Raw genomic sequence first — 27,331 nt, 5'->3', positions numbered from 1 at the left:
ACTTTGATGCATTTCCTTTCAGGCTGTAGACTTAATACTGGACATTCTGAAGGTTTTTGCCCTTCTGGAATACTCATCGCCTCATCTCCCACAGTTTAATGTGGCAAGAGTGTGCCAATACAGTATAAAGGGCTGTACAAATGAACTGAACATTTCCACATGTGATTGTAATTTCTGCAGTGAAAAGCTAATATTCATTTTTTTTCAAGGTCAGCAATTTAATTTGCATGGTTCTTACCTTCACTACTTTTCACTTATTTGAAGAAGCCATGCCACATCAATGCATTTATGAATGGCCAAACCAGTGATGAATCATTATTGCTTGTCATTGCTTGCTTGTCTGAAACTAGTAATTGATATAATAAAAAACTTAGAAAAAGGCATGAAGTTCAATTTTACTAAGTCACAATATACTACATGTTATTGAACAAATTTTTTTTTTTTTTAATTAACATTAATCCCATGAGCTAAAGGTGTAATGCTCAAACAGATGAGAAGTATACACAACAAAACAAATTCTAGTAAGGTACTGTCTTCTGTGCTGGAACCGTGCCAGATATCACATCTGCTCATGGTTTCTGCACAGCGCAAGTACGTGATGACTATTAAGAGGGAGAAATGCCAATAATGCCTCCATTTGGAGCGTGGTTCAGTCGAATTACAGTATGCACCGTTATAGGCGCCTGTATGCACGATGCACCCTTCTACATGGCAATGTGTACTTGCATTCACTTCATACTAAGTGGCCCTAATACATGAGTATTTATACTGTAACTACCTTTTAGTTACATCAAACTTACAATTGTTACGTGTTTAGGGCTTGTGTAACTATAAAACCACAATATGTATGCACACGGTAGTTTTGATGCGAGTATAAGGTGGTGCCTACGTAAGTACAATGTCGTTACGCAGGTATTATGGTCCTTTAATGGGAAGTGGGAATCCCTCACCTGTGTCATGGTCTTCACTTTCCCACAGTTGGCACGGAACCATACCATGCTTCATCTCCTTGTAAAGTGCACTTTCTTTAATTTTTTTACTACTCAAAATGATTGCTTTAAAACTGCTAGCAAACTTGGCATCATATGTCTGCAATGTTGGCTACACCCTGAAATTACTGTCTGCAATGATGCTCAGGTAAAGCCTGATGTTTGTATGTGTATATGTATATTATTTCCGCAGGGAGTATACATTAGTGACAGCATTTATAGAAATAAAGTCAAGCAGATATTAAGTCAATGGTATTTTAATTTATTTGTTTATAATAAATTAAAGATAGATTTGCGTTTGTCCTATGGAGGAATTGTGAATTATGGTTGATTTGAAGCAAATGCAATTATAAAATAGTCTAAAGGATAGAAAGATTTAGGGAAATAAACTGGCACAAACTGAAACCCATATTCAATAGGTGTAAATTAAGCTTAACTGAATGTTATAATGAAGTGTTACCAAACGGTGGCAGCCTCTGCTACTCTTTACAAACCTCACTGTTACAATTTTAGCATGCCCCTTGATCAGGAATAGTAAATAATTCATAAAAAACATGTGAGCACATCTCAATTAAGTACATGAAATCCATCATATCAAATAATATATGATGCAATCAGTGACCCCTTCAGAATGTGTTATTCTAACATTCTAATGGAGAGAGATTTGAGTCTCTCTGATTCATTCTACCACAGATTTTTTTCTACGGATGAAAATTCATGTGTCAGATGTTATATAATATTGATGACACCATATTGACCACAACAGGATCTACAACACAACATTGAATAGCTTGAATAGGAAATTTTCTGTTGCCCGATATACTGTGCATCTTGAAATGAAAGACTATAACGATTGCAGACACAGCAGCACAGTGATTAATTTCTTAAATATCTGATCAATCCATTACCACTCACAAAACCATCAATTTACCGTGACAGCACAGGCAATATTTCTAATACAAAAGAGAAATATACAAATAAAATGTGCTATTGCAAATAAGAATCGTCCAAAAGCACAATTTTCAGATAAACACACAGTAGTCCCAACAGATTATATACTGAACATATCTAAAAGGATGCTTCAATTATTTTGCTTTTCCTGCTTAAAATCAGATCTCACTCTTGAGACAAAACTATAACAAAAAAAAAAAAAACACACAGGACGCAGGAATGGAATCAGACCCAAACAAACGAAGCGGCGTATAGGAATAAGAGATGTATAAAAGTGTCCGGCTGTTTTTTGTGATAAATGAAGCTTGGGACGGAGGGAGATTGAGTCCTCCAAAGCATGAGCATCAAAGGTTTGTTCTGTTCTCGGCTGGGCTGGCTTTGTGTACACGTTTGCACGGAGAAGCAGAGGGTGGGGGAGGACATCTTTTAACTCTAAATTATTTATGACCCCTGTTTCAGAGCGCTGCACCTTACTGCACTATTCAATATTTTTTTTTTAAAGCTGGGAGTGTATGGTAAATATTTCAGCATTTCCAGAAAAAGCAAGAGATTGTCAGTCTAGAGCTTAGTCTCCAGTATAGCGCAAACATCTCTGATGCATATTCATACATACATATATGTGAATATGAATATATACATACTTTGAATAATTTATATGTATAAAGTGCTGATCAAAAAATATATATATATTGTTGTCTGACGTAATACATTTGCTTTTGTTTAGTTGTGATCGGCTATTTACAGAATGTACATAAGGTTGTGGTTCTGGTCTGGCGGTCGCGTTGGGAGGAGTCAGGACAGTGCACAGGTCACGCCAGCATCCTCCGAGTGGTCACAGTTGTGGACGTTCCAGGCGATGTGCGAGCAGTCCCAGAGGGAGGCCTCGTCGCCACTGCATTTGAGATTGTCCAGTAGGATGGTGCCTTCCCCCGGGCCGAAGAAGGCCCCTTCCCGGGCGTGCCGGGCCTCCCCACAGCCCAGCTGCCTGCAGACCACCCGGGCGTCCGGGAGGTCCCAGGCATCGTCGCACACCGTCCCCCACTGGCCCTGCCAAAACATCTCCACCCGCCCCTCACACCAGTGCGTCCCGTTGGCCAGCCTCAGCGCCCCTGAGGGGATAAACCCGGAATCATGTCCGTTAGTCGCCCACCCTGATTGGCCGTGAACTGTGGCAGAAAGCCACACCCACAAACGCCAGTCAACATGCGACAGCCCGTCCCCACAAACCCACACGCTCACTCTAAGAGATGCAATATTCTCAGCATCCTTAAAAATAAAGATGACCCATCTTGAACGTATTAATGGCTTTCAAAATTAATGGCTTTCAAATGTTTGCATAGCATTGTAATGCATAGCATACAACTGACATGACCCTTGTACATATGACACATTTGCCTCACAAAGGGTGCTTTCCGCATCCGAATCAGTGTGACTGAAACTCACCTTCCGGTGATGGATCTGTCTTCAGTGTAGAGCCAAATTCATTTGATGCTCCCGCAAGGCTTTCAAATGCTAAAAAAGAGAGGAGAAATATGTTTTTCATTTATTTAATTATTTTTGTAATTCTTTTGTGTTAGCGGACAGGAAGAGCACTGTCTGTAAAAGTACAGAAGTTAAAGTTGATTAGTGTATCTGTTTCTGACATCTACACAGGAATTTCATAGAAGAGAATACACCAATACCACATTATAGAAGGTTCTCAACATGCTTTTTTCCTTATCTTAGATTATGTCGTCAAGACACCTCCATTGAGACTCTGATGATGCCAAACAGGTTCAGTCAGCACAACTGAGAGAAAACGCTAGCAGGTCTGCCAAATGAATGGGCAGCATAACTTCATAATTGCCTCAGTAAGTATCCAGCTGTATAGATAGGCTACATGTAAAAACTGTAACCTGTAAATTGCCCTGGATAAGAGCGTCTGCTAAGTGACAATAATGTAAATGTAAAGTCGTGAATGCACTGTAGGTCACACCCATCCCTGTACAGACTCATCCCAGTGAAACCTGAGGTCTGTCCAGCGCCTTGTTTTTGTGGAATGTGTCTCGGGCGGAGTGGCTCGGAGGGCGGTGTGTCTCACGTGAGCAAACGATGCCTGCGTCCTCGTGGTGGCCGCAATTGTGCTGTCCCCATCCCAGGTGGAAGCAGTCGTCGATATGGCCTTCGTCACCCCTACAGTCCACGTTGTCCAGCAGGATGGGCCCTGAGCCGTGGCCAAAGTAGCCCAACACCTTAATAACAACAATAATAATAATAATAACAATCAGTCCTGAGATATAGGCCCATTTTCCTCACACAGGCATGTGCCTAGATTTATATATTTATATATTTTATATGATAAATTTATATCTAGATTTATATCTCATCTATATCTTACTTATTTGATATATACTTTCACAGACTTAGAATGCTCGTTATGTTGTTTTAATGTTATAATAATAAATAGTAATATCATAATAGTATAATAATGCTGTAATTGTCTGTTCTCTTACCTTTTAGATCATTATTTTTATTTTTACCCCTGTAAAGGGCTTTGAGTCTAATGGCTGAGAGTCAGCACGTAAATGAAGTTTATGATTATGATTGTGATAATGATTATGATTATGATAATTATCATTATTACCTTGGCAGCTATGGCCGGTCCACAGCCCAGCTGTCTGCACACCACCTGAGCGTTGTCCAGGTCCCAGTCGTCGTCGCACACCGTCCCCCACAGGTTGTCGTGGAACACCTCCACCCGGCCCTGGCAGCTGCTGTAACCATTCACCACCCGGATGGCGCCCTCTACTGGCCGAACAGGTAACACAGCAGCATGCAGTTTCTTAAAGTGTCCAACGGACTGTAAATATATTACTCATATTAAAACATGAAGAGAAAACACTGGTCTGATTTTCTGACGGCCCAACAGCAAGTTATCCTGAATGCTTTAGTCCTGTGCTGGGGAAATCTTTGAGGGTACATCTTAGTGCTGCATGTCCTGTGATGGGTTATTTTTAGCATATGCTGTAGCTGCAGTTTAGTAATAAAAAAAAAACATCTAAAATATTTTTCTAAATACATTTGTATGGGTTGCATCTAGTGAGCTATTGAAGGTTAATACCTGCACTCTCGTGTGTGTCTCTATGCAGACCAGCTTCATTGGAGTGTACAGCTCACGCTGGAGCCACGCCCCTCTCTGTATTCTGGTGTTTCCACAGCAGAATCTTTAAATTCTTTAGTGTGGATTTTGTCTCTAGTGAAATGACTGATACACTGCATAATTTTAGTGGTTTTGTGTGAGATAAGTGTTTTGTGTGTGTATATATGTGTGTGTGTGTGTGTGTGTGTGTGTGTGTGTGTGTGTGTGTGTGTGTGTGTGTGTGTGTGTGTGTGAGCGCGTGTATGTGTGTGTGTGTGTGTGTGTGTGTGTGTGTGTGTGTGTGTGTGTGTGCGTGATTACCTGTTGATGTCTGCTGAGTTGTGGCCATAGTCATGTTTTCGGTAACTGAGGCTGTGACCTCTGTCACTGAAATACAAAATGAGGGAAAAAGACACATTAATAATATCTCTTTTAATCTATTATTTAATACTACCTAGTGTTTTGTTTTTCTCAGAAGTAAAATGCAGAGTTTGTAGACATGTCAGGGGAACTATTAATTTCACAGAGAAATAAACGCTGACCTCTGCTGCCAAAATCAAGAACCTGTCTGAGGAACATTAGCCATATTTTTATTCAAACATATCCATGTATAAATATTATATATATATATATATATATATATATATATATATATATATATATATATATACCTCTGACTCCACTCATGTTTAATATGATTAATGTTAATGTTTAATATGATGTTAATGATGTTAATGACAGCAAAAAAGATCAATTCTATATCTGATTTTTTCAGCATGGCATATACACCATCCTACAAGAATTTAGTAGGAATTGCGCCCTCTGCTGGCAAATATTGGATAAGCAGCTGGTGTCCATTTGCTATGTGGAATAGTCTCTTATGCAGACACATAACAAAGCCTCTCTGCTGTCGCAAATAACTCTAAGATGGAAGTCACTGCATATTAAAATCTGAGCATAAAAGGGACCCACGTGTCAAGATACCTGTTGTGCTCTCCGTCTGGAACATTCTGCGTCGGCCTATAGTTTCCGTGCTCAAAGGAGCCGTGGTTGTGGTTGCTGGAACTTGAGATTGAATCAGAGAAGTTCATAAATGTTTTCATCTTCAGTGCCTTATCAAGCCCCAGTGGGGAAGACAAAGAATATCACTACTCCAACCAGACATGATAGAGTCTCAAAGTCCTTAAAGTTAAGGAAACTAACGAAAGTGAGTGAAAAAAAATCTGTGGAATTGCTTTATGCCAACGAGCCGTTGAATACAGTAAGAAACGTTCTTGTATCGGGTAGATCACACAGTGGTTCTGTGTGTGTGAGGTCAGAAACAGACGACAGGCTACCTGTGCAAATGACTCCCGCGTCCTCGTGGTGGCCGCAGTTGTGGATGCCCCACCCGAGGCTGTAGCAGGAGACGAGGGACGGCTCGTTGCCATTGCAGTTGACGTTGTCCAGCAGGATCAGGCCGGTCCCGTGGCCGAAGTAAGCGTTGGTGGGGGAGGCCAGGGCGCGACCGCACCCTGCCTGCTGGCAAACCACCTCTGCATCCTTCATGCCCCAGTCATCGTCACAGACTGTCCCCCAGTGACCCCAGTAGTAGATCTCCACCCGACCCTGGCAGTGGTTACTCCCTCCCACCAGCCGAACGGTGCCGTCCACTGTAATGTGAAATTCTCGTCAGAATTTCGCCCTCTTGTGGACACCACCCCCAATCACAATCTCTGAACTACTGTAACACTAGTTCTGCATATTACTCTTCTGTTGTGTTTAACAAATATAACCTGGATGAAATAATTGCAAAATAATCTAGAGGAGGAACTAGCAGTGCCCCCTTTTCTGATAAACTTAACCATATTACAGCAGAAAATTATAATATTATCCAGCAGTTTCTTTGTGAGTATGATATATAGGTCCCAAGAGCTAAATTACTCATTTAGCTCATTTAGACAGTGGCAGTGCTTTTAGGCAAAACATTTTAAAAGCATGATTCCTGTGGGGAAGCCAGTCAATGTACCTTGAGGCTCTACATTATGTGCAGCTTTTTGTTTCCTTAGACTCTGGTAGAGATTTGTAGTCTTAAATTTCACCGTTTGTGTTGTCAAGCGCTCTGCGCGTAGAGGCAGAATTATTCATTCATTGGCAAGCAAGTCTAAACATTCCTCGTAAATTCTGAAGCCAAATTATACAGTAGCATAACACGTTAGCACCTATATCAAAGCTTGTCCTTATTTGGGCACGTGTCCATACAGTCTCCTTCTGAAGAGGCATTCTTGCAGAACAAGGGCTATGGGTGCAACCTTGGCAGAAGTCAGCACTTTAATTCAAACTGCCATGTTGTGTATAGGGAACGGTCAGTTGCATCAAAAACAGATGTTGACATCCCTGTAGTTTGATGAAAGCAGCTATAAGGAGAGAAATAACGGTTCCTCTCATGTTGCCATGAAAACATGCCCCCATCAGGTGGTTCCTTAGTCTCAGGTCCTGATTCCCAGGAATCTCGTGCCTGTCTTTGATGCACCTACGCTTTCATTTCAAATGTGTGAACAGCCTCACACTTTCTTACTACCCAGTGTATGGAAGCTCCCCAAGGTAGGACATGCAATATCATGTTTGTCACACGTCCGGCAGGTCCTATTCAGCACATCTTCTATATTTTCTCCAGACTTCAAATTCAAGGTTCTGTGTCATGATTTTTTTTTTAAATGTACCAAAACTGAAAATATAATCCGTGTGTGACAGAAATTTCACAAAGGTCTGTTTTTCAAGACAAGTGGGCCAAATTTTATTATACAGTTTATAGGGGCATATACATTTACAGCATCTTTTGGTGTAAAAAGGAAGTTCAGTCTTGAAAGGGAAGTTCAAGGGGTGAGAATCAATAGAACCTTGAACAAAACCAGAGACGGGGCTCTAAAAAGACTACGCACAGATCTTTGAAATTAAATCTTCTTATAAGCCTTTTTCCCCTCATCCAGAGGAAACGGTAATATTAGTCTTTTGTTCTTGTGAGGGGCTGGTGTCTCCCTAAGGAATACATCAGAAACAAACGGAATAACAACAGCAGACGGGGTCTATGGTGTTTGTGAAAGCCGGCTCACTTCGGCAGCCTTTGAACTACACGGGGTGGCAGACAGAGAGAGCGCCGTATTGATGACTGGTATCGACTGGTCGCAGTGCTCCGAAGTGCACTTCAGTGGATGGGAGGGTAGTGAAGGCGATGCTGGCTTACCAGGCCCTGAGACGGCAGGGGTGGGGGCTGTGGGCTCCTCCTGGCCGCGCGCCGCTAGCAGGGAGGTGTCTGTGAGGTTTCAAAAGAAGATGTTAGGATAATCAGTTCAATATTTTGGGTGAATTTTATGCCCTTCGTCCATTCATTTTCACTTGCTGCATTATCCTTGGATGTGTGTTAGGCAGGCAGTGCGCCACACAGATATGTGCACAAATACATTTACAGGTACACACACACACACACGCACACACACACACACACTCCCATACACACACATATACAGGCACACGTGCACATGAGCGCATGCGTACACACACACACACACACACACACACACACACTCTTTCTCACACACACACACGCACTTTCTCTCTCTCTCTCTCTGCCAACCTTTGCAGGTGACCCCCACGTCCTCATAGTGGTAGCAGTTGTGGACCCCCCAGCCCAGGCTGGCGCACTGGGCCAGGCCCGGCTCCCTGCCCCTGCAGTCCACGTTGTCCAGCAGGATGGGCCCCGCCCCCTGGCCGAAGGCGGAGCTGCTGGACACGGCCACGGCCGAGCCGCACCGCAGCTGCCTGCACACCACGTTGGCGTCCACCATGTCCCAGTCGTCGTCGCACACCGTCCCCCAGCTCCCGTTGTGCTCCACCTCCAGCCGGCCCTCGCAGCGGTTCCGCCCGTTCACCAGCCGCACTGCAGGAGACAGGGTGGGATGTGGGGTCAGCTGGGTGGCCCGTGTTCAGGTGGGTGGCCTACGTTCAGGTGGGTGGATGTGTGTTTGGATGCGGGTCTGCTGTTTTCTGTATACTTTGTTGTGACTTCATTATCATTATTAGGAGTAGTAGTAGTATTGTCATTTAGCAGATGCTCTTATCCAGAGTGACTTACACAGGTTACGGTTTTCACGCTATCCATTTATTCAGTGGGGTATTTACTGAGGCAATTGTGGGTTCGATACCTTGCCAAGAGTACAGCAGCAGTGCCCCAGTGGGGAATTGAACCAGCAGCTTTTTGTTTACAAGCCCTGCTCCTTACCACTATGCTACACTCCTGCCTTCTGGCGAAGGGAGTCAGCTTTTATAAGCACAGTTAAATCTACTTCTTTAGCCTTGTTTTGAAAGTCGATCTACAAATGACCTGCTAAGTGATCAAAGGTAAATTTAAACATAAAACTCAAACACAGTCAAAAAAGGTTGTAAAAGTAGCAAGCCTCGTTCATCCGTCTGTCAGCCAGTCTGGGCACCTGAGGGTCTTTATTGGTCACGGGTCAGTCCATCAGAATGCCTGATAAATCTACCCAAATGCCACCCCCACTGCACACATGCTTTTAATCATCCCTTTTCACATTTAAAAGCTTGCTGTCATTTTTCACAGGCAATCAGCTGTGCTTTATATATCTCCACGAAGATCAATGCATAACCACAGAAAGATGGCAGCGATGCAGTAAAAAAAAAAAGACCGTGACAGTGAATCACGCCCCAATAAGTGGGTATGATCCTCACAAACTAAGGGAATAAAAGAAGGCCTTTGTCTCCATGGCAATGGTCACGTGGGCATTAGATAAATCTGGCAGGGTAATTTAACTAAAGTCAGAAGGAAGGAGTATTGTTTTGTAGAATTTAAGCCCACAGAGGTTCCACCCATTTTATACTTCTGTGTTCAAAGGTCAAAGGTTCAATGTGGCAGGACAGGGCTGTTCTCCAGCTCCCAGACTCTCATTTTAAATGGACTGTGAAGGAATATTCTGTTCTGGGTTCTCTGTCCTGGGGGGGGGGGGGGGATCCTGTATATTAATCCTGTATATTAAAGTGATCCAAATAATAAACCTACAGGGACAATACCACAAATAGGTTTGCCCAGTGCAGATTACAGAATCATTCTTACCTTGTGCATGAGTCTGCATTGCAGTGGTAGAGTTGGCTGTATATTCAAGAAAAGAAGGGGGAGGGTCAGGTTGTTGCTGAAAAGAGGATCTTGGGCATAAAGCAGCTCTGCAATAGTTGTTACATAGCCTCCTGTACAATTTGGGTTCAAATAGTCAGACAATTAAATGCATTTTTCTGCTTGACACAACATGCCAAGCACGGGAGAACACACAAAAGAAACCAATAAATGGAATGATTAGCAGTCAGGTCCACAGCAGGCTGGTCAGTATACTCATACAGTGAATTTATTCCAGGCACTTCAGAGAAGTAAGTGCACAATTCATGCATACAGTAAAAGTGAATCAGAGTTATCTAAGATTATACACCGTAGCCTCTTGAAGACCTTCATTGTGTATTTTGATACAGTCCTGCTAAGTAGGTTCTGAAGAATTACTCAGGTTTAAAGTTTCATCCACAGACAAAGGCAAAGACATTCCAAACACAATACAAAATATGGGTCAAGGATTTAGTCGTAGTGACCCGCACTAAGGAAACCCTAGCACATTCATTTACTGGAAACAAATGGACAAATGGATTCAACTACCATTTGTTGCAGTGGTAAATCTAGCAGTATTGCTAAAACACTAAGCAAACCAAAAAGTTTCATACTCAATGAGGATCATATTATATGTACTCACATGCTATCGCTCGTTTCATCCGTTTTAATTCCCCTGAAAACAAAGGAATTAAGAAATGTATTTAAAAAGGAAAGGAATGCAAAAAGGTCATTTATTTCATCTAATCCAATACATTGTTCTTACCAAACATGACACAAACTTTACTTGCAATAAAGAGGCATTTTCAAACATTGTGGCTGTTGGCCACCCAGTGGCACTGCACCAGAATATGACCACATTTCAAGAGGTACGTGTTATAATCTTCATCTGCAAGTGAGCCTCATAATGGTATTTGTACTCTTTTGCCTTGAGGTAAACAGCCTCTTTGTCTTCAACAGAGAACATTTCAAAGCAGGTTTTTCTCCAAGAGAAACTATACAGGATTCTGTTTTGTAATTACAATTAGACTATACACCATTCTAGTACATAAATTTAATGTTGTTAAACTTCATTTTATCGCCTAGGCCTGACCTGATCAGCTCTGTTACAGCCTAAATGATTTAACTGTTTGAGTTCTCCATACATAGTGCAATTCTGAAGCTTGTGAAGGCCCAAATAGCTGCACCAGAGGTAATTATCTCTGGAGATCCTAAATGTCATTAGTGTGCTACTGTTGTGGACTTAAGCCCCTTCAGCAAGTAATATGAGCAAAGTTAGTAGCATACAGCAGGACCACACGCCTCAAGTCTATCTTTTATATCAAAGTGTGCTTCAAGACTCATATTGTACATTAGACATCCAACTATTATCTATAACTCATGCCTGTAGCTAAGATTCTTTAGGCAGGAGTGACTAAATTATGATAGCTAGTGTACAGGTTAACAGGATATTGAAGCGTGAACACCAGGTTTTACCTTTAATCAGTGTCTGGAATCACCGTTTTCAAACAGGAAAAAAGAAACCCCCATCTTGTCAAAACTCTTACTCTCTCACTTGTACAAACCAAACCACAATCGACATGGAGACCTGTAAATCTGTAAATTAGGCTGTGGTTGGTTTGTAGTCAGTAGAGCCTTTCTGAGGAGAGGTGAGAGCCCAGCACTAAGAGAAATGGGCAGTGTAGCTCATATATGGAGATAAGATCATACACCTTGTACGTGTCAAACACCTGTCATTGTTCACACACTTTCACTCTATCTTCAGGACCCCTGTTTTCCCTGCGGTGGCATTCTGTGCTCACAGCACTTACGTTAGAGTTACCTCCTGTCAACTCAAACACAATGGCTGTGAGAGAGTCCTCATGTTGAGATGCAGGGAAGCTAAAATAAAGTTACAGGTCATGTGTTACAGGTCATGTGAATAGTTCTGAAGTGTTCTTATTAGGGCAGCAGCATTTTCTCATCACAATGATACTTTTATGAAATTCCTTGCAATTGTTGTTTTGGTATTTTGCTTGTAAATAAATTACCTTTCCCCATTATGCAGACTAAGCACCACAGGCATGCTGCACAAGGCAAAAGATGATTCCACATCTTATTTTGTCTTTTAATCCTTATTTTACCGTTAAAGTGAAAACCATAACAAGTCATCTATTTAGACTCAATTTAACTGTATCTACTCAACATCAAACAAGTTTAAATAAACTAACAGTTCCACAGTCGTGACTTGGTTCATCAAATATTACTTTCATTACAAATTCTATGAATCATATTTACCACATTATTGCTGTGTATTGCTGCCATTATTGCTCTATTTATTGTAGTTGCATATTTCCCATTTGATAAATTTGAGCATTGGCCAAAAGTCCTTTTTTTTTGTCTTTATCTGCCACTTACCAAACTGCAAAAGCAGACACAGAGCCATGAGGAGCAGAGACCCCAGGAAGCAGACGGTCAGCCAGGTGGCTGGGCTCCTGTCTGCACGCAGGATGCCTGGAACGCGGAGCCTTCTCATGCCGTTCGATTCCGCCGTCTGAAGTTCCGCACGGACGCCTGCGCAAAACACACATACACACTGTCACTGTCACTGTCACCGTCTCGCCTGATCTAACACCACTCCAAAAGTGTGAAAAACCAGCCCCGGCACCTCCCCAGAGACCGGGAGGGCTCTGCAACCCGCCAGGGGCAAACGCATTTCTATTTCAGCTGGGATTGAGGTTACGGGGTGCCTGCAGCGCTAGACCAATGCAGCGCCGTGCAGGCGTTTAAATGAGCTAGCGTAGTTTACCACTCATAGACCAGCTAATCCTGCAATACAAATATTGGTGTGGTGGAGCCGATACTCTGTGTACTAAAGCCAGCTCAATAGATTGACAGCCCTCCGGTGCTTGGAGGGTCATCAGAGCGTGAACACGGCCCATTTCTGCAGGCCTGGCCATTGCTATGCTAGGTGAACTGATGTCAAAAATAATTCAGGGTTACACACAAAAATTGATCGCGGTTAGATTGTAAGCATTTCATTTTGTTTTTTGTTTTTGTGTAGGACTGGTGTTCCGGAAGGGCATTTTTCTCTGTGTTCATTAGGAATGTCTTCTGAATATAATATGCTTAGTTATATGGACTTGATGGCAGGGGCCATTCTAGGATCAGACCTTTAGGGGGGCTCAGCCCATAATGAGAATGTGATGCATAAAGTGCCTTGCAAAAGTGTTCAACCCCCCCTGCTAAATCACTCATTTCACCGGATAACAATTAATACTGTAATATTTTTCTATATATGTGAAATTTTAATGTACAACAATAATACTGAATGAATTACTAGTAAGTAACATGAGTTTTTTTTAGGAGTGCTGAGATGAAATTTAGGTGTGCTTGCGCACCCTATATTTGTATGTATATATATACACAAATCAAATAATCAAATAATACTAACAGGGCGGTAGTGTAGCACAGTGGTTAAGGAACAGGACTTGTAACTGAAAGGTTGCTGGTTTAATTCCCCACTAGGGCACTGCTGCTGTACCCTTGGGCAAGGTACTTAACCCTCAATTGCCTCAGTAAATATCCAGCTGGATAAATGGATAACACTGCAAAAAAAAAAAAACTGTAACCAATGTAAGTTGCTCTGGATAAGAGCATCTGCTAAATGCAGATAATGTAATTTAACATTAAATAAGGGTGTTAACCTTAAGGCTCTGTCAGTTTCAGAATCTCCTCTTTATTGAGTCATGCACAGCAAGCGTTCTGGAAGCTGTGTGACATGGAATCCCAGCCAGGACTCCATCTCCTGCTGGAATGCAGCTGAGCGTGGTGGGGATGAGGTAGGAGGGAAGGTGGAGAACTTGATATTCGGTGGCAGAGATAGTGGACATTCCTGCATGACCACGGGACAAAAGACAACTTCGCTGTCGTCGCCACTCGTCTTCGACATAAACGCTGTGAGCCTGTCAGTGGAACCCTTGAACCGCTCAGCGAACATGTGATAGGGTGACCTCTTATCTCCTCTGCGTGAGGAGAGAGACTTCATCAAGCCAGACAGCGGCGGCCATGTTCAGCTGTCCCTCAGATTCCCTGTCAGACTCTCGACACCAATGCATGTTTTCGAAAAACTTCAGGTTTGGACAAATAAACAGGCTTCCACTGACAGCAAGTGAGCTCAATGTTTGTATTGCCACTGTATTGGTCATTGTAGTGGCCACTGCCATATTCTGGCAGGCATGCATAGTTTTGAAGACATATACAATGCACATAGGTAGAAGACATATCAAACAGGAGGAGAACGTCAGAGATGTCATTGTGAATCAAATTAGGGGCTGAAAAGTTCACAGAAAGAGCCAAGCACCCGAAGCAGGGCTGTTCCATTAGCGCGTCATGCTAACAAACCACTTGAACCTGTGCAGACAAATGGTCCAGTTATGAGGGATGAAAAATAATCTAGTCTCTAATGTTGTGTTTTTCAATACTCCATTCATGCAGGATGTCGCGGGGCTCCACCAGGGAATAATGTTGTCTTTTGTGTCTGCCTCTCCTCCCCTCCCTGCTCTCTGTCTCCACACTGAGAAATAGCTGAAAGATCGCAGCCCTACTGTACCAATGCCCCTTTGACGCTCCCAAAAGCCAGAAAAGATGAGAGATATAGGCTTATTCTCAGACTCTTGTCAAGAACCATCAATTTCTCATGATACTGCCAGTGTAAGCATGTTTTCCATCTACAGAGGAGGATAAAAACAAATTCTGAATTTGGCATCATTGCAAAAAAAAATAGACAGTGTTCCTCCAAATTCAGTTGTAAACTTTTTCAAAAGCAGAGTTAAGATTCTGTCAACTACTTATCAATGATTACAACACTCCTCTCTCAATCTACATTAAAGCAGTCAATATCCACAATATGCCACAAGCATTTCAGCCAGAATTCAACTTTGAAACTTGAATTCAACTAATATTTATACATTTGTCAAAAAAGTTCATTTAATTGAATTTGTTCAAACAATACCTGAAAAAAACGCATTCAGCACACAACGGAAGACCAATAAAAATAATAATAATGAAGTAACATACCTGGGTTGAAATGTATCCCTGACAGCACAAACGATTCTATTCTGATGTCAAGTAAATGGCGACACAGTCCTCCAATCCCCACAGAAGAGCATAAGAACTTTGTGTGGTTAAAAATATGTATATGTAAAAAATCCTTATCCGGGCACAGTTAATCCTAGATCTTTCATCTCTGGCACCTGTCTATAAGTACCTGGTTTCCCTGACAGCAATTACGTTAAAAAAAAAGCCTGTGAGAGTCCACACACCCTCTTTCAACCAGGTTGCATTTGAAGGGGGGGGCAAAAAAGGCGAAGTTGAAAAGTGAAAGCACAGCGGTGTAGTAGCATCTCCTGTTTCAGGTACGGCTCGAGGAAGGTGTGGCCGCCCTCATCCAAGTGACAGTGCAGCCACAAGGAAGTGTGGAAAGGGGGGTGTGTATGTTGGGGAGGGGTGGGGGGGTGGGGGGGGCGAGGGGGGAGCAGTCTGTCACCTATAACCACAGGGGATGAAATGAAACACACTCCTGTCTTGAGTGGACACAAATAACCAAGTGTCTGATGGCTCGATAGTCAATGGTCCCCCAGTGCAAATTGCGTTGAGACAGATGGTACCTCATCAGAGCAATTTTGTAGCCTTCTTTTGATTTTCTCAGCCTTTCACAGTGAGTAGGAGTCACTGTGTTACAGGAGACAGGCTCCATTTTAGTGCCTATTTCACTGAACGTACCTGTATGTTGGAAGGTGATGACAATATTTGTCTCTTCCATCTGTTACCACAACTAAGTGAAAATCTGAAACAGGACAGTTAAATGTAAATTATTGCAACCCATATCCTTAAACTTCATCATTCTTAATTTTAAAATGAAGTATAAATTATGAGTGAAAAAGATATAAAATTGATAATACAAAAAATACTTCCCTGCACTCTTTCTGACAAACGGTGTATTACATGAGGATTACAAAATAGTTACTTAAAACTAAACATTTAAAAAAAAAAAAAAACAATATACGAACACAACAGCACCTGCTGAACACACTACAAATACACACTACGAATTGTCTCTTCTGTTGAGATTTATCTCCAGGCTGTTGAACCCTTTCTATGATGTCTGTAAGTAAATTGTCTTCAGGGAGCTTTTTTGTAGATGATTTTTATTGGTGAAAAGAGTGATAGAACCAATTTATGGGAGAAATATTGGCATTATTCCAAGATTTGATAGGACCGATGTCCAAAGTGCCTTTTGGGGAAATACAGCTTCCCTGTGTTATAGGTTCCCGTTACATCCACTGAAATTGCGGTTTTCTGGATCATCCTGATTCCCTTGCTTCTATTACTGCATAAGATATTTGCATGTGAAAGAGTTCCCAACCCCCACCCCATGTTCTTTCGACACTTCCCAGGCCCATATTTTCTCTGTTGTGTTTATAGGCAGTTCTTCATGCAACACAGTTCCTACATTATTAAAAGGGAATTAACCACACTTTAAGAAAAGTGTTTTGTCATCTTTTTATAAATCAATTACTTTGTCGGCCAAGCGCATATAAACAATGTTAATTTAGCAAACATAGGTGAGTGCGAGCTTTTGCATGGAGTATTAAGATGTAACAGTGTGGATGTAATTAGATTTCCCATGGTGCTGTGAATCGTAAAAGCTCCAGTTGTGGGAACATAGACACACACAAAAGGCAACAAAAATAAACATATGTCTATATAAAATTCAGTATATGAAAAAAGTCCATGTGCATTGTTTTAAAGTAATGCTTACTTTCAAACCTTTTCGGAAAGTGTGTATCTACGTGTTAAACGTACTAACATTCTGCACTGTGGCCCTCTGTGATGGCCTAATGATGTGTGAGGCCTAATTGGCTGTGCTGGTCACGGCAGTGAGAGCTTTGGGGACAGACATTTGAAAAGCGGTTCGCCCATCCAGGAGTGACCCCAGGTTTCCCCCAAAGACACCATGTGAGAACAGGATGGAGCTCTGAGCAGATCCGACTGGCAGAAAGTAGGTTATGGAAAAAAAGAGCTGACAAAGGCAAGAGGAAACACAAACATGCCTGATTGTTAACTGACTCTAAATCTGGAATGTGATACAGTGTCCTGATGACAGAGATTGAACATGTGAGAAAAGGTTGGAAAAAAGTCTGGAATATTCTCATCTTGGAAAAAAAATCCTATTCTTTCACATAGGTAATACACGGTAGTTATGTGATAGCAAATTTTAGATGTAAAATTTAAAAACACACAATAATAACATTTAAACAAACGTATACATATGAAGTTATTCATCAAATACAATTGAATATAATTCATATGCGAGATCTTGGTGTGCTTTTCTATGTATGCCTCTACAGAGGTTACAAGTTCACTCTGACAGTAGTAGTCTATGGAATAACCCATTGGGGCACATGCTAGCTATCTCGATTATTAATATTGCAAAAGTATTCTATATGGCTAGGGTCTGAGCTGCAGGGACAAGCCACTGCAGACTTGTGGGAATTCTTTTTGCTAGCCAGTACTGCCACGGGGGTGGGGTTGCAGTCTGCATATAGCTTACATGCTAATAAATAAAAAATAAGGAGAGTCATAACAAAAGAGAAGAACTCACTCTCACCTGCATTTCCACACATTACAAAGTATAACTCCCCCATGAACAATAAATGCATACACTAATTCATATGGGATTCATGGTGTGTTAGCAAGAAAAGTGGACTATCCCCTGCATGCCTTTGAAGGATATGTTTATGGACTTTTGCTTGGAACCAACAGACAGTCATTTCTCCTTGGCCAATGGCACTGGACTTCAGATGGCTTTGCTGAAAAAAAATCATAGGACTCAGACGTGTTTGAAATTTTGGCAACTACAATTTAAACTACCTCTGCCAATCTGCCATTGACTAAGATACATTTTACAGGTGCAAGGATTACTGCCTGACCTGGTTTATCTCATTCTAAAACTACATGCTGACTGATGAACCGGGACATGCGAGTGCTGGTTATTCACTCCTCGCCTGCACAAATATGGCTCTGTTATACTTTACATACATGTGGAATCTTCCAGTGATGGCTCAATGTTCATGTGAAGGCTGAATTAATACCGTGGCCTTTCAAGCAGTGAACTGACAGTGAGGACGCCAGAGACAATGTGAACGGATGTGCTCATATGTAAATACACAGCCGCAGGTTCGCGTTGCCGTGGCGATGTGTTTACTAGCAGAGCTGAGGAGGGAAATGTGTGTGGCCCTCGCAGGGCATCCCAGGCCCGTGTAGAGCAGAGTGCCTCTGCTTATCCAATCAATAAATCAGTAAGCACGCCACTCCAACATCATCTCCATGGAGACGTGCACCCGCTGCCGTCTGATTGGCCCATTTCCCAAAGCTGCTTTGATGTGACAACCAACCACACACATATGCATTCACACTTGCATGCACAGACACACACACACACACATACACAGACCCAATATATCATTTTCTTTTCTCCTGTTTTCAGCATGTCTGGATGAAACTGGATCTGAACTCACATTAGGATTCCTTCTGTGGTGTACTTCCTGCAGCTTTTAAAGAATAATATCAGCACTGCCGAAGCCACTATCTGTGATGCTGGAAAGTCTACCTTGGAGAGATTAGCAACCTCATTTGGCTCCTGAGCTTGCTGTAATTACTTTCCTGACCAGATGATCACAGTCAAACACAGCTTGAAGAGAATGAAAATGGCAAGAAAACTGTCATAAAAGGAAAAGGGGGAGGGAGGGCAGTGGGGTCTCCTCAGTGTGGCATGCCCTGTCCATATAACTCCCCAATGTTAAGTCTCCCTGTCTCCCTCTCCAGCAAGCGCCTGCATAAAGCCATTCTGACTCAAGCCAGAGAGAGAAAGAGAAAGTGAGAGAGCAAGAGAGAGAGGGAGAGAGGGGGGGGACAGAGAGAGAGAGAGAGAGAGAGAGAGAGAGAGAAAGAGGGAGAGGGAGAGAGAGGGAGAGAGAGAGAGAAAGAGGGAGAGGGAGAGGGAGAGGGAGAGAGAGAAAGAGAAAGAGGGAGAAGGAGAGGGAGAGAGAGGGAGAGAGAGAGAAAGAGAAAGCAAGAGAGCAAGAGGGAGAGAGAGAGGGGGGGGACAGAGAGAGAGAGAAAGAGGGAGAGGGAGAGGGAGAGAAAGCGAGAGAGTGAGAGAGAGAGGGGGGGACAGAGAGAGAGAGAGAGAGGGAGAGGGAGAGGGAAAGGGAGAGAGAGAGGGAGAGAGAGAAAGAGAAAGCGAGAGAGAGAGAGAGAGAGGGAGAGGAGAGAGAGGGAGAGAGAGGGAGAGGGAGAGAGAGGGAGACGAGAGGGAGAGAGAGAGGGAGAGAGAGGGAGAGGGAGAGACGTATGATCTCTGTGTGAGGACGGGGTGACCTGCAGCAGACAGCCTGATGGAGAGCTGAGCCATGGCGGGGAGACCCAGAGCCGCATAAAGCACAGGAGCAGAATGCGGGGGCCACGGGGGGTCACCACGGGAGCTGGCACGGCCACACTGTCTGTGTGTCACCGAGCGACACGTATTCCATTTATTAGGACCATACACTCAGCTCCCGCCTTCCCCCATCCTCTGTCTGAGAGGGTCTCCTTCTTGTTCTTTGTGTATGGCTAAGCATTGTCTGTAGGTTTACTCTTGTCTTAACATTATGCAACATTTTCTTCTTAATGACTGCCTAACAACCTCGGTAATGGTGATTTGTCTTTACAAGGCTGTGTTTGCTTTACATTTGACACGGTTAACTTACAATGAGCCTAGCCTAGTGTTACTTTGGAGATTTTGGCTAACAGTTTAATATTATGATTTTTATTGTTATGGAATAAGGTCATTTAAATATACAGTGGCTTCGGAAAGTACTCAAACCCCTTCACCTTTTGCACACTTTGTTGTGTTACAGACTCACTCTAAAATAGATTAAATGTATTTTTTGGCCATCACCCTACACACAATAAGCCATAGTGGCAAAGTAAAAACATTGTATTAAATTTTATCAATTTTTTTTTATTAAAAATCAAAAGGGTCTGAATACTTTCTGAAGCCACTGTAGCCTACATTATTACTTACCTCTGTGGAGTATCATCTTTTTCCTTGCAGGCCCCCACTCTGCTTAGCAGCATTTCAGCCTAGCAGCTTCATCTCCTATTTCCATTTGACACGTGGAGGCCAAATATCTCTACATCTACAATCTATGTTCCTTTTCCAGGGCTCACTGATTGCAGTCTTTTGGAAATCTGAAAGGGGCTATTCGAGTCAGGGTTTTTGATGAAAGTTTCTTCACCTTCTTCACCTGTGCCTTGTAAGAGCATTCTGTCTCTGTTTTTGCTTGGCCTCAAGTTCATTGGCAATTGTTGCCTCCTTCCCACGCCAATCAGACTTCTCCTGAGGCAGCTCCCTGCATCACAGAAACCACATGGCTACAATTTCTGGAGGAGCATTAGTTTCCAAAACATCCTTTTCCCACAGCACTTCAGTGCCTGTAGAAGGACCCACAGTTCTCTCCAATTGATCCTTGTGTCAGAAGGACAAACGATTGGTGTGATGTGGTAAGCATGTTCAAAATGATATTCATTATGAAATGAGTTGAATGTATTGAGGTAAGAATTGCATTTTTGGTGAGATCCACACTTTTTGGAATGTGTACTTGTCCACTGCTAGTACTCCTCTACCTGCTGGTTATTGTGGGTGTGTCATTCTTCAGCAATGGCCCACAATTGTTACTCTCTGCGTGGTGCAGTGTCACACTATACATAGCATACAGCTGGTCTGGCATTTTAATTAGAATGTCTGTTTAAGGAGCCAGCCAAAGAGTAGCTGGCCAATGCTTCTCATCAAAAAAATGAACAGAGGGGGGAAAAAAACAGGAGCTGAACAAAAAAAGAAACAGCCTTGTGCACACAGCCAAAACCAACACAAACAGCCTCCTCACTTTCCAACCACAAGCCTTTATTTAATAGTCCTTCAATCAGTCAGGTAGGTGTGGCTTGTTAACCAAAGGCTGGTCTGACAAACAAACAGTTCCAATGAAACAATTAACGATGAAACAATTAACCTGGTTATATGTGATTGAATAAAATGAGCTAAAATATAGAAAGACTAGGAAATGGAAAAACAAGGATCCTCCTTAACTAACATTTGAACCATTAACAAACAAACAGTCCTGGGAAAAAGGTAAATTATGGAACTGTATGATGTCTCAGACCAATGCTGTCTGCCTTCTTGTGCATGAGTGGATGTGCTCTGTGTTCTGGAATGGGCATGTAAAATGCATTTCAGCATTCCTTTTTGGAATGCTGAAAAATGTTCATAATGAACCAGGAAGTCAGATCACTTATATCCTCAGTGGTGGCAGAAAAAGAACTTTGAATGTGAACGGCACATAGCTGAATATCTGGTCATCACAGGTGGAATGCCTGTGACCAGGCTATGCATGAGAGCCACACTGGCAGGGCAGGGCAAGCATTTTCGGAGGCTTGTTGGATCCCTGTCGGGTTCCGCTGCCAGGAAAACACTACCCTCCTGCAAACTTGTGAAAGAGCGTCATATGGACAGTCATATGCAGAGAGAGAGAGAGAGAGAAAAATGTGAGAGAAGTCATTCCTGTCCAAGCAGACTACTACTTCATCTTTAACTGTGCTGCTTTAACAATTTAACCGTCACACCTCTGTATTCACGTATTAGACAGTCAAGCATGTTCTCTAATTATGTGCAGAACATATCTGAATGTGCTGTCATTGTTCTCAGTTTCATAGTGTTGACTGCAAACACCTGTTTCTTAGTATTCTTGGAAATGTGATATTTTCAAGATGTAGGAGAAACTGGAGGCAAAATTTTGGATAAAGTTCAACTGAAAATTCAAATTTGAGCAGAAACTAAAGATACTAATTGTTTCTGTCCTAACCAAGAACTTTAACAAACATTAGTCTTGGATTGCAGCAACTGGACATTGTAGGATTCAAAAAATGGAAGATGACTCTTACCAAAAATTCACCCAGAAAGCTGCCTGTCCACATATCAGTCCCAAGATCCCCTGGAAAGCTACTGGGCAGCATCCCCTGGAAAGCTACTGGGCAGCACACTTTACAAACATATGGCTGTACATCATCTAAACTGACATTTACAATTAAGTGTGTATCATCAAAGAAGCACATCCTGTCTTTCAACATTCTGGGGCTATTATCCGGAGGATACATTTTAGAAGGGCTTTTGCCTCTGTCCAAACTGATGAAATATGATGATTCTGTTTGCCCCTCTTCTCCTGCTTCAGGTGCAGCAAATCCCAGCATTACAACGTGTATTTGTGTAATACAGGATTGTGATGAGTGTACTGCCACATAAAACTGCTGACAATACCCATCCGATTTATTTCTAGGGAAGTTTGTGTCTAGTGAAGGAATTGATCTGTCCAGACCACATGGCAGATTACTGGCCTACTACTTCTGACTGAATAGGTCCTGTGCTTTTCACAGCTGCTCTAGATATCAGGTCCAGAGTATGTGTCTGCTATCTCATTGGACATAATACGATCGTTTTCATTGGTGCTGCTTCACCCCTGTACTCTTGAGCGTTTTTGTTATATGTCACCCTCTGCTGGACACACTAGGCACAGCAAAAACCTGTGTACAGTAAAAATACAACTTTTTATATCTGTTCTGTGTGTCATAATGTTGCAGCAGTGACTTGTCTTGATTGTTGACAGTAGTTGGCTTAAAATATAAACTGTAATTTTAGCAATTAATTTCAATTTAATCAGTTTTAATTAAAGCAATTGCATAAGTAGTTAATAGGAAGTGATTAAATGTGTCTAATCAACATTTGAATGGCTTAGAGCGCCATTATTTTCGAATGACGGTTGCTGGTTCAGGTTCTCAAAAAACCGCCACCTACCTGAGCCTATCAGGACAGTCACACAGATCACATGACCGCCCATTTCCATCAGAGGAGCTGCTCCACCTTCAAGAGAGTTGTTGTAGTCATGAGAGACATTTGCAACATACGCAATGGTGTAAATTGTTGTATTTATTTCTATATGTACAATACATATGTCTTGTATGTGAAGTGTAAGACAATCCCTATAATATGGAATAAATCCATATTTAGGGCATTTACATTACAGTAGTATTTCATATTATGGGCAACCTGTGATTTGAGAGAGAAAGACAGGCCCACACACATGCGCGCACACACACACACACACACACACACACACACACACAGGAAGGGGCCATGTTGAATGCATGTTAATCCCCTTTGACAACAGAGTGGTACAATCCAGTAAATCCTCTCTCTGTTGCCGTGGCAGCGGTGAGAAGGTTTTGGCTGGTAGGTGAGACTTCAGCCGTACCAAAGACTTTCCTGACTGTCCTGTACCGGATAACTGGGGGTCTGCAAGAGCTTTCCCATCGCTGTCAACCCGGGGAAAAACAGTAGGTGATTATTCTGTGTGCGTGTGTGTGTTAGAGAGAGAGTGTTGGCATTTGTGTGTGCTTGTGATTGTTTTTTCTCTGTCGGGATCCCTTTAAGAGAAGTGTATTCGCTGCATGCAAATCTTCTTAGGGACAAATAAAGCCCGTGGAGAGTGTCAGAATAGTACACTCAAGAATCAGGTGCATCATGGGACCGGAGTCAAAACGCAAGAAAGATCTCGTTGAAACGGGCAAATGAAATTAAAATTTGCTGTCTGTTTTTTAGTCTCTGCATGCACCCTAGTCAGTGCAAACTAGCTGCAATTAAGCGGGTTTTAGATCCATTATCACAGCTGTTCTTAATGCATCGCTGCAAATGCCAGGACTGAGGTGCTCTTTTGCTGTGTGTGCGTAGTTTTCACTGCATGCAAAGAGACAGGCCTAGGATGGGCCTGAGCAATATTCTCCTAAAATTGTGCATGGTCAGTGCCGATGCATTGCGTTGTATCAAAATCCATACAGTTATGCCAATCTATTAAGGTGGTTTTAAAAGAAGTGATCCAGTTACTCGTTTTCTCTGGTTCCCTGGGATTAGAGCAATGTGCTGATGGTTGTCAGGGCCTACTGTATACCAGACATGGTGCGTTAGTGGGTCTGGTCCCAGCTCTCCATGCTACAAGCAGGGCTGAGGTCCCACTTGCCTAGTTGTGCATTTACTAGATTGAATCCCTACATTAAGGGGTACGGTTGAATGAATATCTGCAGAGGGTGGCCATATTGGATGGGTTCAATCTAATCTTTGAACTAATTCAGATATAATTCTATATATGCATGTTCATGTAATTCCAGTACACTAGCTATTCTCTGTATATAAGTCCTTTTATGATATGATCTAGAGTAGAGCAGTGTAACATACACTGTATAATAGAGGGCCGCTGATCCAATAATTCTGTATCTATGTCCCAGCCTGCCAAAGCCCTGTGCGGTTTCCCCGTGATCTCCTCTGTGCAAAGTACAATTCTGCATTTTATAATCTCAGGTTCAGTAGGATTCTGGCTGGAGCAGGTCACAAAGTTCATGGTCCACACAGGGATCCTCTGTGCACTGAAATAAATATCAGCATGAAGGCATGGCAGATCCATCTGGCTGAGGAAAGCGTTCTTTGTGCCACTCCATCTCCTTCCATGTCTGACATGGTGACAGCTGACAAGGAGGCTCACTCTCAGCTCACTCGCTGTGATTGCAGTTCACTGTGGTGAAAAGCGTGGGTTTGCCCTGTGAGCAGGTTTCCCCTGTGCATGCGCTGCAATGATGGGGAGATGCTTTCGGAACTCCTGGTCCCCGGGCAGCAATGTGTGCAGCTCCACCATGAGAAAGACTCAGTAGTGTAGCGCAGAGGTAAGGAGCAGGGCTCATAACTGAAAGGTTGGCAGTTCAATTCCCCACTGGCGGACTGCTGTTATACCCGTGGGCAAGGCACTTAACCCTGAATTGCCTCAGTAAATATCCAGCTGTGTAAATGGATAATGTGTTAAAAACAAAAAAAGAAACCTATGTAAGTTGCTCTGGATAAGAGCGTCTGCTAAATAACAATAATGTATTGTTCACAGCTGCCTCTCACTTATGGTAACTGCCACCTGTAGTGCTCACATATCCAACCAATTCACCATTTCATCTGGTTACTGGGTCATGACACAGGCAGCTGCAGGAAGGGGGGGGGGGGCTTTGACTGAACACTGAAACACGGCTGCTGCTACTTCTCACATCTCTGGCTCGACAAACAGAGGTGACACCAACGTCACCCTTTTTCTAGCCTGAATGGAATAGATGTTCCTAGCTGTCACCTTCCCACTGTTACCTTTGGCAGGAAAGTAATCTCTGCAGCGATGTCAGTTGTTCAGGGTAACCCTGGTCCTTTTTACCAAGTACAGACACATCAGATTATTTACCATTGTGCTAAAAGGGATTAGAATTTATATGCGTTAAAGGCAAGAGCGTCTCCTACATGCCTTTTTTTCCAGGCAGCAGCTCAGACCCCATTCCTATTGGCGAATGAAGACCCATCCAGGCAGACTGAGACTAACGGTGAGGAGTGTGTGTCTGTATCGAGGCCCCGCCTCTCACACAAAGCTCCGCCCCCTGGACCCACTGGCATCACCGGTGGTTTGGTTCATCCTGACGGTGCTGAGGCCTCCCTACTCTAATGTGATTCCACTGTACGAACATGTACATCTATGTACTGCTCCCGTATTGCAGTTGTACTTAATATTTTTTTATTTTTATGAAATCTTTAAACTGAGCAATTTTCCCTTCTTTGTCAACTTGTATAATATTCTTTCATAACAATTGTATAATATGCTTTCATAATAGCTAAACCATGTTGTCACATGCTTAATTATGAATCAACAGCAGATTGAACCAGCACTCCAGATTCTGAACAAGGAGGCTGGAATCTTCTGTTTATGTTCTGTTTAATAGTATAAACTGGTCATACAAATGTTGTAGCTGGAATATTGAATTCATTCAGTTTAATTCAAGTGCGCACAACTCTGGATGCAAAACTAAATGTACAATCATTTGTTGCGCAAGCAACTAGCAAGGAAATATGATCTGTCAAAACCTGTACATGGCAGTACATAAAAGCATATGCATGAGATCAAAATATTTTTTTATATATTTTTATCTGACTCATAGTTGAACTCAGATGTAATGCACTAACATCTGTTTGCATGGCTGCTACATCAGAGTGAGACTATAAATATCTATACTGTATATTGCAAATCTCAATACCTGCCTGTTTCCAAACAGCAATTGTTAAAATAATATCTAAAAACAGCCTATTTGGAATATATATCCTGGATGCACATATTTGGAATCCTCAGGCATTTCGAATTTTTTCTGCATGTAGACCTTGTCAGTAATTTATGATGTTCCAAGATGCATTTCAGCATTATTTATAATATTTTATTCATCTACTTCAGGTGAAAGCGTATTTGCCAAGAAATTGCCTGTTTTACTCTGGTAGCGTGTGTTAATTGTAACACTTGAACTGTGTCCTCAGGAATGTGAGCTGGAAAAGAAGAGAGCACAATGTTAAAGCCTGGAGAATGAAGTAAGGAGACGAGAGAAAGGATGCACAGATTTGGTAAGGAGTCCCCTACCGTGCCATGAATTGCAGAACAGACATCAGTTACATATAAAATTGTTATTATGTATAAAATTATACAGCTCTATATAGCACCTTAAAATCCATAAGGTAAAGAGTCATGAAGGTCAAAGACTAGGTATCAAAATACATGCAGTTATCATAAGACATTAACTAAGCCCTAATTAAATAGCATATAGGATGATATGGTAGTATGAAAATCCTCCAAAGTCAGGATTTATAAACTTCACTGGTAGCTAATTGATGGCAGCACCAGTGTTTTATACCTCTCCATTGTTCTGTTGGTGACGGGCAGGAGAGCCAGCTCGAAGCTGAGCGAGCCAGAAATGAGAGGCTAGAAGAGGACCGACCTGAGGCAGAGGGAGTAGAGGCTCCAGCAGGTGGATATCCATCAGTGCTCTGTACAGGAACAGCAGCATAGAGCTCTGGAACCCTAGCTGAAGTGTGAAGACTGTCCCCGTGCTTGTAAAGGATGGAGTGTTGCACCTTCTTGGGCTGATTCCAGGCCTGTTTCCCGC

General features: G+C 42.4%; 1 protein-coding gene across 1 annotated transcript; it reads right to left on the bottom strand.

The window, feature by feature from the left end:
• Positions 1-2,732: 2,732 nt before the first annotated feature.
• Positions 2,733-20,325, bottom strand: LOC118783825 (scavenger receptor cysteine-rich domain-containing group B protein-like). The gene is made up of 12 exons (XM_036537783.1): positions 20,310-20,325; positions 12,599-12,754; positions 12,013-12,026; positions 10,531-10,588; positions 9,807-9,812; positions 8,672-8,974; positions 8,282-8,350; positions 6,396-6,710; positions 4,564-4,727; positions 4,021-4,171; positions 3,384-3,452; positions 2,733-3,106 (listed from the first exon to the last, which is right to left on the bottom strand). The coding sequence occupies exons 1-12, from the start codon at positions 20,323-20,325 to the stop codon at positions 2,733-2,735; spliced, it is 1,695 nt and encodes a 564-aa protein (XP_036393676.1).
• Between the last annotated feature and the right edge of the window lie 7,006 nt (positions 20,326-27,331).

The sequence above is a fragment of the Megalops cyprinoides genome, chromosome 9 (genome assembly GCF_013368585.1).
Source record: "Megalops cyprinoides isolate fMegCyp1 chromosome 9, fMegCyp1.pri, whole genome shotgun sequence".
NCBI lineage: Eukaryota > Metazoa > Chordata > Actinopteri > Elopiformes > Megalopidae > Megalops > Megalops cyprinoides.
This window is presented reverse-complemented; position numbering and strand designations above follow the sequence as displayed.

Excerpts from the sequence above, each read along its gene's own strand:
- LOC118783825 (XM_036537783.1), bottom strand. Across the intron at positions 8,351-8,671 it reads CGTGGGGGTCACCTGCAAAG|ACACCTCCCTGCTAGCGGCG; the intron begins GTTGGCAGAGAG and ends GAAACCTCACAG. Across the intron at positions 6,711-8,281 it reads CCCTGCCGTCTCAGGGCCTG|TGGACGGCACCGTTCGGCTG; the intron begins GTAAGCCAGCAT and ends TTCACATTACAG.